The sequence below is a fragment of the Mus pahari genome, chromosome 5 (genome assembly GCF_900095145.1).
Source record: "Mus pahari chromosome 5, PAHARI_EIJ_v1.1, whole genome shotgun sequence".
Classification (NCBI taxonomy): Eukaryota; Metazoa; Chordata; class Mammalia; order Rodentia; family Muridae; genus Mus; species Mus pahari.
In genome coordinates, this window is record NC_034594.1 from 126,106,670 (window position 1) to 126,122,119 (window position 15,450).

Genomic DNA, 15,450 nt, shown 5'->3' on the forward strand with positions numbered 1-15,450 from the left:
CCTCCCTTTGGCCCTTAATTATGTAACCTCACTCTTACTCGCTAAAAAGTTGTATGTAAGGTTTTGTACTGAACAATAAAAGTTAGACTTGCAGCCAGGCGTGGTGGCGCACGCCTTTAATCCCAGCACTCGGGAGGCAGAGGCAGACAGATTTCTGAGTTCGAGGCCAGCCTGGCTTACAGAGTGAGTTCCAGGACAGCCAGGGCTATACAGAGAAACCCTGTCTCGGGGGGAAAAAAAAGGTTATATTTGCACTCCATGCTGGTCTCTGGAGTCCGTGGGAGTCCCTGTGTCTCAAGCTCCCCATTTCCTAGTCCCGGTTCTGATTACTGTAGACCTAAGGCAGTGAAATACTCTGTGCTGCTTCATGATAAATGTGCGTCCCATACTTATCAAAACCTAGAGAGTCCTGTAGCACCGGATGAATCTTAACGTAGACCAAGCACAACAGCTAATCAAGGGGAACAAACGTGCTGTTCAAGCACATGTTCAAGCACAAGGTCATCATTGGGGAACTTGTGTGGGGAGAAGGAAAAGGAGCTGAGCTAAATTTATTGAATTATAGGCAAAATATTTCCATTTGCTCAGAAAAAAAAAAACAACTAAAATGGTATTAAAAGAAGTGAATTAGTTTTCATAAAAAGCTTTTACATTGATGGGATGAAAGAAACAATGATAGTGAGAATTATTTTTAAACGCACAGAGATCATGAAAACGTGATTGTAAACTCTACAACCAGTTTTGCTGCCCAGCGGTCTCTTCACTCCAGGATTCTCCCACCACCAAGTTCCCATCTCAGGGTGCCAACCTGGCTCAGTTGGTGTTTGCCTCAGGCTAGAGGACCTGACTTCCATACTTGGCACTCACTTACAAAGGCAGGCTTGGGGCTGAAGAGATGGCCCAGTTGTTAAGAGCACTTGCTATTCTCGCAAAGGTCCCAGCACCCAAATGGCAGCTAACAAACCAGTTCCAGGGAGTCTGAAGCCCTCTTCTGGCCTGAGGACACAGGCACATAGTCTGTGTGCATGTCTTCAAATCGAGTTCCAGAATAGATAGGGCTGAACGCAGAGAAACCCTGCCTTGAAAAACAAAACAAACAAGCGAACAAACAAAAGCGTGACAGCAAGTATCTGTAACCCCCACGCACTTCGTGGGGCAGAGGCAGGAGGATGAGGGTAGGGGTTCACTGGCCGGGCTAGTTTGGACAGTCGATGACCTCCAGGTTCAGGAGAGATCTTGTAACTGTGCTTCCAGAGCGACACCTGCATTCACTCCCCAACATCTACATGTGGCTCACGAGCACGCCAGCGCCGCCAAGGGATCTGATGCCCTCATCTGGACTTTCTCAGACATCTGCACACACATGGGCGTATATACATGTGGATGTGCACACGCACAGACATGTAAGCACGCATGCGTGCGTGAATGTGCATGCACACGATCGTTAAGTGAATAGTTTGTAAATGTAAGGCGGAAAGCAATTGAGGAAATCGATTTTGGCCTCCACAAGAATACATACACACATACACGAAAATAAGAAAATACAAATTGAAAATAAACAACCCGCTGGAGTTTGTTCAGTGGACTCCTTTGGGAATAAAACAGGACTAGACTTTTAAAGCTCTTCTGAGTCATTGGTTTTTCTCATGAGAGAGAACCTGGTCTTGCCTGGTCAATTTGGGGGCTTTTGTTTGGCCAGGCTTTTTTCCTCAAGCAGCTGTAATGATGCCAGGCTGATTGTTAATTCTCCGTGATTATGTACAAGGCCCTTGAAATTTGTTTTCCTGTTTCTTCCTTGGGGTAATTAGGGAGGGCAATCAGCACATCTTTCATATTCTAAGGAGTCTTACCTTTTCTGTTGGGGACAGCGTCTCACTGGAATCTCTGCGCGAGACAACAGGAGCCAATTCCAATCCGAAGCCTGAACACCTCTTAATGAGGTGACTGTTTTAAACCCCTCCAGCTGCATAGTTCCTCCAATACAGAATCCTCACCACCGCCACCACCGCCGCCGCCATCGGATTAAGCCCCTTGAGTTCTAAATCCTTTCATTTCTGGGGCTAAGGTCCACCTCCCTAACCTTTGAGTTGCCAGTATTTGCTTTGAAGTTGACACCTCCTATTTAAATAGCAAGCACCAAATCTTAGCGGGTTCAGGGCCAAACAGATTGATTTCAGTTATCACCTTTAATCCACACCTTTCCTCTCTTGTAATTTTCGGTTTTCTTCTCTTAATTAGAAAGAGCCAGGGATTATCTGCACAAGACTGGAAGATTTATTGTGATTGGTGGCATTGTCTCTCCTGTCCACGACTCCTATGGAAAACAGGTGGGTTCCTTTCTTTGCCCTCTCTTCCTCCCCTGATAGCTCCCCTGGATGAAACCGCCCTTTTGTCCTCTCTGAGGAAATTCCTGGTGATGCTAAATGCCTAACAGCCATTGGTTTTTCCTCCCAGGACCACTCTTCCACCTGGGTATCTGGCTACACCCGGAGGGCCAACTGCCCACCACAGCCAGCCAGCTGCTCACAAAGAGGAGTAAGCCTGCTCCGCACAACTGTGCTGGACTCCAGATTGGCAGCAGTTTAGGGGCTAAGTTGCATTGGATGAATACTTCCCAAGATTTTTTTTTTTTTTTTTTTTTTTTTTTTTTCGAGACAGGGTTTCTCTGTATAGCCCTGGCTGTCCTGGAACTCACTTTGTAGACCAGGCTGGCCTCGAACTCAGAAATCCGCCTGCCTCTGCCTCCCGAGTGCTGGGATTAAAGGCTTGCGCCACCACGCCCGGCTTTCTTCCCAAGATTTTTATTTTTGAAAAAAAGCATCCCAATGCCTCTTACGTGGGAACTCTCCCAGTCATTCCGGTTTCTCCCATGGTTACTGTGTTCACCAAACCAGACTAACTGAGCTTAACCTAGGTCAAACCTATGCAGAGTAGCCAAGTGGGCATTGGCTGGTTCGGACTCTGATGCAATAGGATATACCACACACACGCACACGCACATGTGCATGCACGTGTATACACACACGTATACACAAGCACACACATGTACACACCCAGTGTCACCCAGTGTCTGTGTATGTGGTAGAGGGACAAGTCAGGGGTCACATTCCTTCTTTGCTCTCACCATCAGACATAGCCGCACTTTGTAACAGGGTGTTTTGGGCTAGTGTCTCTGGGCACCTTGGACGACTAAGGATATCTCCTACCCATGACTTTGTTGCTTCCCAGGGCCTTGTGTCGAGTCGGCACCGTCTCATCATGTGTCAGCTGGCTGTCCAGAATTCCGACTGGATCAGGTAGGACCGGGATGATGGTGCCAGAGGCAGGGGGACCTGGCCTCAGTGGGATGGAAAAGGTATTTGGCACCCACAAGGGTGAGGAAGTAGGAGAGATATTAGCCCTGTACTGGCCCTAGTTAGGTGGATCTCCATTGGTGGCCCAGTTGATAATTTTGTTTATTTTTGAACCAAACAATCAGGCTCACAGAATTAAAGAGTTAGCTTAGGGAGTTTCTGTCCGTGGCTCCCGGTATGGTTCTTAGAGTTTCCCAAAACATCACTGGGGAAGGAGCCTGGTCCTCAAATCCCAAATGCCTCTCATTCACATCCCCACCAAATTCCATTAACTCTTACCCATAACTCACTTCTCAGAGAAAGTGGGTGGCCTTGATTACTGTCCATTTCTGAACTCAGAGTCCCTCCGGGGTCCACACTGACCCCTGGACAAGGTGTGGGGCCTATGAGCAGGGCTCTGTAGGGCATCCCTACCAACAGGGACCTGAAGCCGGCTTCTTGATTCTCCGCCCTGTCCCCCATTAAACTCAGGGTACCATTAAGATGGCAGCACTCCTCATGCTGTGAGCCAGCAGTGTAATTAAAGCAATCTTCCACTAATTATGCTAATTATGTCCCCCAAGTTCCTACCGTTATAATTTGCATGAGAAGATGATGTTTAAAAAAAAAAAATAATGGCACATCATTTGCTCTTTAATTTCCTACGCTGGAAAAATAAGCAGCACCTAGAAGTTTCCATGAGGAGAGGGGCACGGACCTCAGGGTGCATGAGGGATGCAGTTGACCCAGGAGGGATGGGCAGGCAGAACTGAAGGCAGTGAACGGAAGCCACAGTAATAATTAAGCAGTGGTCTGTGTGGGCCTGCGCACTGATTTGTACAAGAAGGGGCTTGAGGGACTTTCTTTGGGGTTGAGGACTGGAAAGATGGCTCAGAGGTTAAGAGCACTTGCTGTTCTTCCAGAGGTCATGAGTTCGGTTCCCAGCACTCTCCTTGGGCAGCTTACTACTGCCTGTAACTCCAGCTCCTGGGGATCTCACACAGATAATTAAAAATAAATCTTAAAAAAAAAAAAAAGACAGATTAAATGCTGGAGGACAGCCTATCTGTGATCAAGTCAGGATTAGAAACGACACCTCTTAGTGCTGTAAATGAATGTTTAATTCCTTGGGGGAAATGAATCCAGAGGAGGAAAATGCTGGCCAGAAAGCTGCTCCTGCTTTGATGTTCTTAGAAAATTCTGGAATAATTCCTTCGTTGATGAGAATGCTTACTGAGCGCCTGCTACCTGCCTCACTTGGAAGGACAGAACGGAGATGACAAGGGAGTCTGAGGACTGAGGACGAGCCCTTCGGAGGGAGGCTAATTAGCTAGCCCTTACCCAGGGCACCTGATTGTTCAGGCCGGGTGGGAGGGGCTTGCTCACCTCCCATACTTGTGTGCACAGGGGCAGGGCAGGAGGAACCAGGCGAGGACAGACAGAGCCCTTCATTTTTACTTAGTAAAAATCTCAACTCAGGAAACCTGAGGTGCCTGCTCATGACAGGGGGTGGACAAGGATGCTCAGCTGCTAAAAGTGCTTCTGAAATATCTCAATTTAGCAGCTCATTAAGTTGGCAATTGAGGCCATGTGAGGCATCAGTCTAGGGCAGGATCCCTGCTCACTTCCCAGCTTCCTGTTCCAGAGGAGTTAGCCGTCCTGCGGGTCTGTAACCTCCAGCCTAGCTGCCATGCCTTACTTCCAGCCTTAAGGCACTACACCACTGATAAGGCTCTTCTCCAGGGCTTGCAGTCTGATGAGGCAAGCCTCGGTCCTTGCTTGACAAGCCCCTGGCTCACTTGATCCTCATCACGATCCTGGAAGAGCCTGAAGATTTCCTTCTTCTATATAAGAACAGGTTCCAAGACATCCTGCTAAGCACTATGGATATAAGATTCCCCAAGCCCTCCCACTAGAAAGAGTGCTGAGCTCCGGATAAACTCAGGAAGACTCGTACCACTGTCTTTGTTACCTGCCTATGCAAGATTCCTCTCAGTTTACAGAGAGGGGAACGTGAGGTTCAGGACCATATTCCACAGCCTGGTGTAAACTGCTTTGAGATCTAAGCACACAGCATGACCAGGCTTGCTAAGTTCCCCGAGCCTTGGGAGGAAGCCATGTAGAGAGAGAGCATGGATGGAAACTGAGAACAGCCTCTCTTGGCAGGGTGGACCCGTGGGAGTGCTACCAGGACACCTGGCAGACGACCTGCAGTGTGCTGGAGCACCATCGCGACCTCATGAAGGTAAGGTGGGCCGAGGCTGAGGGTGCGTGGATGGGCAGGGTGTAGGAGAGGGGCTGCTGGCCTGTTGACTTGCTGGCTGGCATCTGCTATCTGCTTCCCCCCCCCCCCCCCCAGTTGTGAGGCAGACCAGCCTGTGTATGGCGCTAAAGAAGACAGTGAGGGAATTAGGACCCTGGAGCACCAGCCTTGCTCCCTACCTTCTACTCTCAGACACGTCCTCCTTGTGTAGGACAGGATGCTGTTGGGGCTGGATTGGACATGGGCGGCTATCATCAGCTGGAGAAGCAAACTCCAGGTGCCGTGAAGACGAGGGTTGTATGATGTCAGTGAGGAGAAGAGGGGGTCGGGCAGGGGAAGAGAGGTACCACTTGGGCTGAGGATGTACCTCAGTTACTAGAGAATGCTAGCTTAGCATGAGCGAAACCCTGGGTTTGATCTTCAGTACTAGATAAGATCTGGAAGTGGGGATGTACACCCGTATATAGGGAGGTAGGGGTTGGAGGATCATAAATTCAGTGTTGGTAGAACCTGGGCTAAGAAACAATGTCCTCTTACACTTGGTCCTTGTTGCCAGGCTCCCTCCCCATCTATTAGGGACCCAAAGGTTCCCAGTCCAGGAAAAGATGTCATGCCTAAGAAACAATGCTCCTTCATTCCCACGCATTCCTCCATCTAAGAACCTCCCAGAGGCGTGTCAGATCCCTGCTTCATTATCCGGGAACAGGAAGCAGAGAGGGGAGCCTCTGGACCCCAGGACACACAGTGGACATTTATTGATCAGGGGTGGAGGAGAGCCCCTGTGTTCCCCCACTGCCGTCCAGAACCTTCAGTGACCTAGGGCTGGCTGCATCCCAGCATCCCCAGCCACAATGTGGGCACAGTGTCCTCCACAGATCAATATCAGCCCAGGGACTCAACAGTGACAGGATGCTATCCGCGGTCCAAACCTGATGGATGGGCTGACAGATACAGCACACTATCCTTTGTGGTCATCTCCCCACACTGCATGTGGAACATCCCTGGCCCTGTGTTACCTAAAAGAGGTCATTCTGATCCAAGGAGACCTGTATCCCACCCCTCTCCTTGCCATTAGAGGGGCTGTCACCACGCTATCTTCACTGAGCAGCCTCTGACCACCCTGCACTGCACCAACCCCACATCCGGGCTTCATTTTACTCCATGAGATGAGGGTCCCAGAACATCCTAATAGACCAGCACTCTGCTGCTCAACCTACTACGTTCCTCTGTGGAAGTAGACAGAACCTCTATCTTCAGAACCCTTCCTACCTGTGCTGATTCGGTTTCTGGTCATCTTGGAAAGACCGTGAGACAGGTCAGCCTCACTTCTTCTTCTGGGAAGTGTCCACAACCTAATGATAAAAGACCGCTCAGAGCTGAACAGATGGCTCAGCAGTTAGAGAGGACCCATGTTCAAGGCGATCTGATGCCTCTGTGGTCTGTGGACCCTGCTTTCCTATGTACCTACCACACACAGACACATACATACATACATACGTACATACATACATACATACATACATAGAATGAATGGTACAACTTTTTTTTTAAGATATCTATTTTCCTGTATAAAGGTGTGTCAGTCAGGATAGGTGAAAATGTGTTTGTGGTAACAAACAAAAGTATCAGTGGCTTATATCAGTTTGTTTCTCACACTTGCCACTTGAGTTGGGAGGAGAGTATCATCTGGGAATCCATGTTCTTTTTAGTCACACAGAGGACCTTAGGGAGCTTCAGAAATGGAGAGCCAAAAACCCTTCTGATATCCCTGAGCTCTGGCCTGGGCATAATGGCCATAGGGCCTGGCCATTGTTGGGTTGTCCAAATGCCCGGACTTTCTGGGCACTTCCTCTGTTACTCATGCCCAGAGCTTGAACCTGAGCCAGAGAAACACATACCCATGCTCCAGCTGCGGCCGGCAGCCCGTGGAGGCAGCCCGCGGAGGCTGGCTGATAGTGTAGCTTCCAGATGGTCCACAGCCTTGCAGCCAGAGCTCAATGCGGCTTCCTCATAACTCCATGTTTCCCAGTCCTGGGATAAGGCTGGTGGTCCTGGCATGGGGGGTAAACTTGCCAGGGAGGTGGCCACTCGAGGCTGGGTATGTAAAAACTGCTGTGGACAGGAGAGCCATGGAGGGCTGAGCAAGGGACAGGCAATGGTGGGGATGTGGCCAATCATTTCCTTCCTAGCAGAGCTAGGCAAATGGGACTAAGGATGCAGAAAGAGAAGAAATGTCCTTGGCCACAGAGCAGCTGCTAAGTGCCAATGTGGCACTGTCTTTTCTGGTGATAAAATAATAACTAAAGACTGTAGATTACCCCTTCATTCCATCAGCCACGGCTGGGCAGAGGCACCCACAAAGCAGGCTGGGAGGTTGTCCTACAGATGCAGCTGGATGTCCCTGTGACCTCCTCGTGTTAGGAGCAGTCGGAAGTGATGGGTTAGCCCACCAAACAAATGCCCTCCCATCTAGGGCTCAGGACTCCAGGCATTCTGCCTGCAGGATCCCCTTTAGAAGCTGTGCCCAGAGGGTCTTCCTGCCCATCCCTGGGGCTTGAGAATTCTTTCACAGCAGGACTCCAATCCTGAAGATGCAGTGGGTACCATTACCTGGGAGATACTGAGGTTTGGGGAAGGGACCTTAATTATGCACTTAGTCTCCTGAGTCTCTGTCGCCCTCTGACTCTGGATAAAGGAGGCTTGCTTCTGTCTCCACTGTGGAGAAGGCTACTTTCTCAGCCCTGTACTTTCTCCATCACTGAGGGAGCGGTGGGCCTGATAACACAGGCTGAAGGATAATGTATCTCAAGTCACCACATGGTTCTGACGTGTGATGAGCAGGCCCAAGGGGCCTTGAAACTCACCCCACACTCCCTGTGACACAATACATCCTGCTGTCTGTGGATGGCACTGGTGTCCATCTGGCCAGGGTACTGACGTGTTTAGCTGGCGGAGGCTGAGGTGGCAATGAGACCTGGGGTCAGCCTGACCTTTCCCAGGCCTGCAGAGCGCCTTCACAGATATGCTCTCACTTGAGTCATGGCACACAGAAGATTACATCAAGTTCTCCAAGGTGTCATGGACTTTACACGTACACGCTCAGGTAATTCTGTCACAGATGAAATGGATTAAGGTGTGCCTGCCTTGCTGAGGGGCAGTCCTCTGGTCAGGAGATCGGCCTGCCTCACTGGGCTAACTCCTAAGACAGGAGACTCTGGCTGATCTCCACCTACATATAGATTCCTTTTTGTTTGTTTGTTTGGTTTTTTGTTTGTTTTGTTTGAACTGCAAAGGATGGCTGAAGATTGTAATCCCAGCACTCAGGAGGCGGAGATAGGTGGATCTCTGAGTTTGAGGACAGCTTGGTCTATAGAGTGGGTTCCAAAATAGCCAGGGCTACACCAAAAAACCCATCTCAAAAAATAAAAAAAGGAAAGTTAAATGTCATCCTCAGCTACGCAGTTGGAAGCCAGCCTAAGATGCATCCGATGCTGTTTCTTTAAAATAAAAAGAAAGAAAAAAGGAAAAAGGTAAACATAATGTCGGACTTGAATTAAAATTAAGGATTAGGAACAATTAACTGTTTAAGGTCTCACAGCTAGGCGGGGACCCTGGACTGGGGTGCAGCAGGGGCATGTGATACTCCGCCCGGCTTATCCTCCTGAGCTACCCCCGTTTCCTGCCATCATTGACCATGTGGTGCAGCTGCATCTAGAGCCAACCCCAGGACCCTCCCTTAGCTTGAAGCTGACTCCCTCTGCCTGAGATGGTTATCCATGGGGCAATTGGGCTGTGAGTCTCAGTGCCCCTGGGCTAAGGACACTGACTAAATGCTTCTCCTCTCCCCAGAGGGTGACCGGCTGCATCCTCTCCAACGTCAACACGCCTTCCATGACACCTGTGATCGGACAGCCACAACATGAGAACACCCAGCCCATTTACCAGAACAACAATGTGCCCACCAAGCCCACTGCAGGTAAGGGTGGCTGGGTAAACTCCTTAGTCTCCAGAATCACCTAGAGGGCCCGCCCAGGATTTGAGTAAGGCTGGAAGGAGGAAGAGGAGGAAAGAGAAGGGAGAATCGAGGAGGGAGGGAAAGAGAAGGAGGCAGAAGAGAAGGGAAAGGGGGGAGGAAGGGGAGGAGAGAGGAAAGGAGAGAAGAGAATGTGCCTTGTGAAGTATTTAAATATAAATACAATTGCCTTAAGTAGGGATTTAATATGTGAAAGGGAGCATTTTTCTTTGCCTCTTCCAGGGAGCTTGAGGGTCTCACCCAGGGTCACAGTGAGGAAGTAGCAGAGCCCTGAGTCACACTGCATACATAATGTCCACATTCTTGGCCTCCTCAACAACAAAGAACAAAGCCGCCAACACTTTCTTGCACTAGATTTGAGCGCCTTACGTGCTGTGTGAGCTATTCTTGTGTTCTCATTGAATGCAGCAATTCTGTGACATATATGTTGTCTTTCCTTGGACCAAAAGAACCCAAACAACCAGCCAAACAAAAAAAGCAAAAACAAAACAAAACAAAAAAACCAACCAACCAACCAATCAAACAAACAAAAAGGTACATGCCTGCCGGGCGGTAGTGGTGCACGCCTTTAATCTCAGCACTTGGGAGGCAGAGGCAGGTGGATTTCTGAGTTTGAGGCCAGCGTGGTCTACAGGGTGAGTTCCAGGACAGCCAAGGCTACACAGAGACAGAGAAAAACCCTGTCTCGGAAAAACAAACAAAAAAAAAAATTGGAAGAGCAACCCTGGCAATGGTGGCGCACACCTTTATCCTAGCACGTGGGAGGCAGAAGCAGGCAGATTTCTGAGTTCGAGTTTCTGAGTTCCAGGCCAGCCTGCTCTACAGAGTCAGTTCCAGGACAGTCAGGGCTACACAGAGAAACCCTGTCTCGAAAAAAACAAAACAAAAAAAGAAAAAGAAAGAAAGAACCCAACATACACACATTATACTCATTAAGATGGAAGAAAATAATACAGCAAGATGCTAAGCAATAGTTATCTCTGGAGGTGGGATTGTGGGTGCTCTTTCTTTTTCTCTTTATATATCTTCCTTTCCTCCACTTTCCACTTTTCAACAACGCAGTGGACGTGACCAGAGCGTAGGCTGCTGTACATGGCTCACAGTGCTTGTCCCTCAGTCTCTGAATCAGAAGGAAGAACTTCCGGCAGTCACTGTTCTGTCCTTCTCTCTTCCTTCCTTCCTTTGCCTTCCACTTTCCAGCCCCACCCTCTCCAGTACACCCCTGTTTACAGTGGCCCCAAAGCTGGGCTGACTCGAGCTTCAGGTGTGAGTGGTTCTTTCCCTCTGTCTCTGTCTTGTTCTCTCCCATAGCCAAGATCTTGGGAAAGGTGGGAGAAAGCCTCAGCCGGATCTGCTGTGTCCGCCCACCCGTGGAGCGCTTCACTTTTGTAGGTAAGGTAGTAAAGGCTTCCTTCCCCCACTCCATCTTTCTTCTTTCTCACCTCCCTTCATACGTCAGCAAGTTGCCCCACCCCCAGAAACTCCTATTGAATTGTTAATCCCCCCAAGGACAGTATTAGGAACTAGAGTCTGAGAGAGGGTTGATTGCACACGGGCGCGTGCGCGCAAGCACACACACACACACACACCAATAAATAAGCAAACAAACACGATGTAGTTAAAATTGTTTTTAAAGAAAATGCCCTGCAGAGCTAGCTCTCCCCTCCCACCGTCTGAGGACATAAGAGACGACAGTATCCATACTGGCTCCTTTATCTTGGGCTTTCAACATCCACAACTTTCAGGAGTAGACTTCTGTTGGTTAGAGGTCACCCCTCCCACGGTATTTGTTGTCACGGCCTGTATGGACTTGGACATCCTTTTGTGGAGTGGTCATTTGTAGAGCAGCAGTTGAGAGAGACCAGAGACAAACAGGAATGCCAGGCTACAGTGTGGAGAGCTGAGGGGAGCAACAGGGCGTGGTGATCCTCAGAGGCGGGTTGTGATCCTCTCCCTCCTCCAGCCTGTGCCCATCCCTCACCCTGCACTCCATAAAATGTGTCTAAAGCACACTGGGCGTTCCCCATGAGCCCTGAACCCTACAGATCACTTCAGGCAGTGTCTGTTCCTCCAGTGGACACACAGGAGCCTTCCTTGGGCTCCCTCTATCTTTTGGGTGCTCCCCAAAGACTCAGCTTGGGTGAGAACTTTCCCCCCTTTCCCCTCTAACTCCGGCTGCCTTCTGCCGTTTTTGGAGGTTCCAGTTTGGGGCATATTGAGAGGGAATTAAGAGACAGCTAAGGAGGCAGAGGCAGGGACAAGGCAGCTTGCCTGTAGATTTATGTGTGCACATGTGTGTACCTTGGGCACCGCCATGCAGACAGTACACACCAGGAACAAGATGCCAGGGGCATGATCCTTCCAGATTTCAGGACATCCCACAAGGAAATGACTCAACATGCCAAATTTGCTGGTTCTTTAAATTAGGAAGCAACTGGAGTGGGAGGAGGCCACCTCCCGTGACCCCAAATTCTGTGTCCCAGGTTCTGAGGGTACAGTTCTTGAGGGCAGCCTTCCTGGGGTACAGATATAAAAAGCACTCAACAGTGAATGTGTCTGTCAATGGTTTCCCCTGGAGATGGTCTAATTATGAAAATCCCAGAAATACAAGGGTCTGCCCAGCAAGGGGCGAGGATGCTTCCTGTCATTTACCCCAGCCGCTATCACTGAGGAGACTCTCAGCTCCCTAATGCTCTTCTCTCTCTCTTTCTCCCCTGTTCATCTGTCTACCCCACCTTCGTCTTCCCCTTCCCATCTATCCCCACAGATGAGAACGCCAACCTGGGCACAGTGATGCGGTATGAGGAGATCGGTGAGTTGAACTCTGACAGTGGGGACATCTGGAGCCTCTTGTCTCCAGTCACCTGGGAGCAGCGAGGTCGGGAAGGGTGGACACGAGACCTGGAGTGGGTTTACAGCCAGGTCTGCGGTCAGAGTGTTCTTCCTGGAGTGTAAGCTCATAATCTTACCTAGAGCCTGTTGAACATTTCCCCTTTAGACTCACTCCCCAGTAGTAGATCAACCATCAATCTTCCCTTCACAGCCCCCCCTCCCTCATCTAAAAGAATGAAAGTCGAGCATCAGTGAGAGAGCCCGTTGTTTTTGCCCACTGATACAGCAGACAAGCAAGGCAGTTTCAGGTTTTTCAATGCTTTAAGGAAAAGAGGGAGGCAAGGGTTGGCTGAAAGCCACCATGTGGCTTGCCTGCAGCCTTGGTTGAAGCTAAGGTATCTATCCCACTGTCTGTGTGAGACCCTGGTGCCCAACCCAAGTCCAGAGTAGGTAGAAGCTGGTTATAAACATTTGTTGGTGGGGGAGGGGGGGAGAAGGAGCTGACAGCTGGGTAAATTGGCAAATCAGCAAGATGAAGCCTTCCCAAGGTTCCAGAGTGAAAGACAGGTTGGGAAACCCAAGTGCTTGCAGCTGGAAAGGAACAGTGGAGGCAACCAGGGATGGAGCTGGCGCAGGTGGCGAGGAGGGTCAGGTTGGTGGATGTCTAGAAGGAGAGGCAATTTGGTATCCAACCGGATCGGATTTAACTTCTAAAGATGTGTTAGATACCTTGCAGATTCTCTTCTGAGTGAGCACCCGGGTTTGGACTCCTATTGTGATCTTAAGATGCTGGTGTGTCTAAGCACCTTGATGCCCAGCAGATGTGATAACGTTTTGAGGTACACCTCTGGTCTGAGATGTAGTCGTGCCTAGGCCATTCCTGTTGCTTTGCTAGAACCATTTGTAAAATGTTGATAACTGGTTACTAAATAGAGCAGAGCCCTTAGTTAAGAATGGAGTGCAGTTAGCACACAGTTAGACCGAGTTGAACTAACGTAGCTCAAGAGCCTCACCTCTTATTTACCTTTTAGACTTTAACATCCTTTACACATCAGCTTGTCAGCTCTGAAGACTGTTGGAGAGTGGGCACCTGGCTTTCTGGCCAATCGCCACAAAGCAAGCAAGTTCTGTAAGCCCAGAGGATCCAAAGGCAGAGGATTGGGAAAAGCAGCCAGGACTGAGCTCAAAGCTCTAAGCCTCTAAGAGCTGCATCCCTGAAGTCCCCTGTAGGGACTGTCACCCTGCTGTCTCTCAGTCCAGCAGAGCTCAGAACAGTCCTAGGGGTTCTCAGCGTCCATTTGTCTTCTCCCAGCCCCGAGAGCTTGAATTAGGCTATGCTGTCTCTGCTGGGGGAAATCCACTCTGGCCCCCCGCTCTGGCTCCCCACTGTGGCTAGCCTCCGCTGACTGCTTTTGCTTTCTGGAAGGGAAAAGGATCCCCTGTGCCTGTCAGGGAGGGATAATGAAGAATTCTTGGCTTCTGAAAAGGAGAGCCATGCTGCCCCTGCTGACAGACAGACTCCAGGTTCACAGCGATACAGGTGGCAGCTGCCGCCGTGTACTGTGGGAACTGGGATGGGCCACTGGGCTACACATAGCTGGAATTCCTGAGCAGGGAGTGTGGAGGGAGAGTACTGGCCCTGGCTTCTGGCCCTGGGTCAAGATGACCAGCGGAGGGAGGCAGACCCAGGGGAGGGCAAAGTGAGTAAGTCCTGCAAGGCCCTGGTACTCACAGTCTCCTTGCACATCACAAGGAAAATCCATCCTTTTTCCCCTCTAGCATCCGTGAGCCCATTCTGTTTTCAGCAGTTGGTTGCTTCCCTCGTGGCTCTCCCAGTTCAAGGGCTCTTGGACTGGAAATGTGGAAATCACTGCTGCCCTCCAGTGGCTTCATGTGGGACTACAGACTCTACTGGGGCCATTACCAATAAGCACATCTGTACTGGTCCCCAGGGGGTGGCTTAACTACTCACCATGTCTGAGTCCCCTCTGGGTGCCAGTCACTGCCAGGCCCTGGGGATAGAAAGACAAATTAAGGTTCTGTGCCAAAGAGATAACAAGCTCTCAGTCTTCACTGGGTTCCCTGAGGGCGTGGGCGGTGAAGGCCCAGAGACAATGAGATAGATGCTGGCAGCTTTCTCCTCCTGCCTCAATCCCATCTGGAGACGCTCAGGGGCAAGCTCAACGTCTGAAAACCCTTGCCCAGCCCTGGGGTGTAAGTCAGGCACAACCCTGGGCTCTTAGGGACCAGGGTAGCAGCCTTGTCTGGAAGACGAGTGGTCGGTCAGCTCTCCTTGTCTCAGACACAACTCGCTGGATAAAGCAGAAACCTGGGCAGCCTAATTTGCACACTAAGATGTAGGGCACTCTGAGGAATGTCAAGAATCTCTAGGTTCTTTTCCTGTCACTCAGTTGAATCTCACCGCTTGTTACCAGTTTTAAATGACAATGGGCTTCAATGGGATCATTTAAATTGGGCATAATGAGGGGGGGGGAAGAGCAACTGACAGGCTTGGAGCACCACAGGTAAAGGGGAGGTGGCCCCAACCCTGCTTCCTACGTCCTTTGCTGAAGGCTATATCCTCAGAAAGAGAGCGCACAGTTGATCAACTGAGATACTCCATCATCGCAGTCGGAGGTCTCCCTCCATCCCATCCCTGCCTTGTTAGCCCTTGTCGACAGAGGCCCACTCTAGATGGAAAGAACACAGAAACAAGTGCCTGTTATCCAGCCCTAGGGAGGCTGAGACAGGAGGCTCCAGGGTTCAAGCCTCTGCTATATAGCAAGTTTGAGGCCAGCCTAGGCTACAGTCTCAGAAAGGAAGGAAGGGAAAAGGAAAGTAATGGTGGGGGTAGGGGATGGTCCTTATGCCTACTGTTAGAGAGCCCAGCCACCCTATGCTAGCCCTGAAGGGGTGTGTCTGGATCTTGACCACCCTTCATGAACTTCTCTCTCTCTCTCTCTCTCTCTCTCTCTCTCTCTCTCTCTCTC

The 15,450-nt window shown here is 50.1% G+C and overlaps 1 protein-coding gene across 2 annotated transcripts in view; it reads left to right on the forward strand.

Annotated features, from left to right (window-relative positions):
- The window catches only part of Nmnat2 (nicotinamide nucleotide adenylyltransferase 2), a 167,913-nt gene that overhangs the window by 127,077 nt on the left and 25,386 nt on the right, over nt 1–15,450 (forward strand). For both annotated transcript variants that reach the window (XR_003843909.1, XM_021198695.2), the window contains exons 2-7: nt 2,239–2,327; nt 3,229–3,296; nt 5,499–5,577; nt 9,445–9,571; nt 10,940–11,020; nt 12,396–12,440. Coding sequence is in view for 1 of the 2 variants with exons in the window: in XM_021198695.2 (XP_021054354.1) it covers nt 2,239–2,327; nt 3,229–3,296; nt 5,499–5,577; nt 9,445–9,571; nt 10,940–11,020; nt 12,396–12,440 (489 nt within the window). In the remaining variant the exon portion in view is untranslated. The remainder of the gene's footprint in view (nt 1–2,238; nt 2,328–3,228; nt 3,297–5,498; nt 5,578–9,444; nt 9,572–10,939; nt 11,021–12,395; nt 12,441–15,450) is intronic.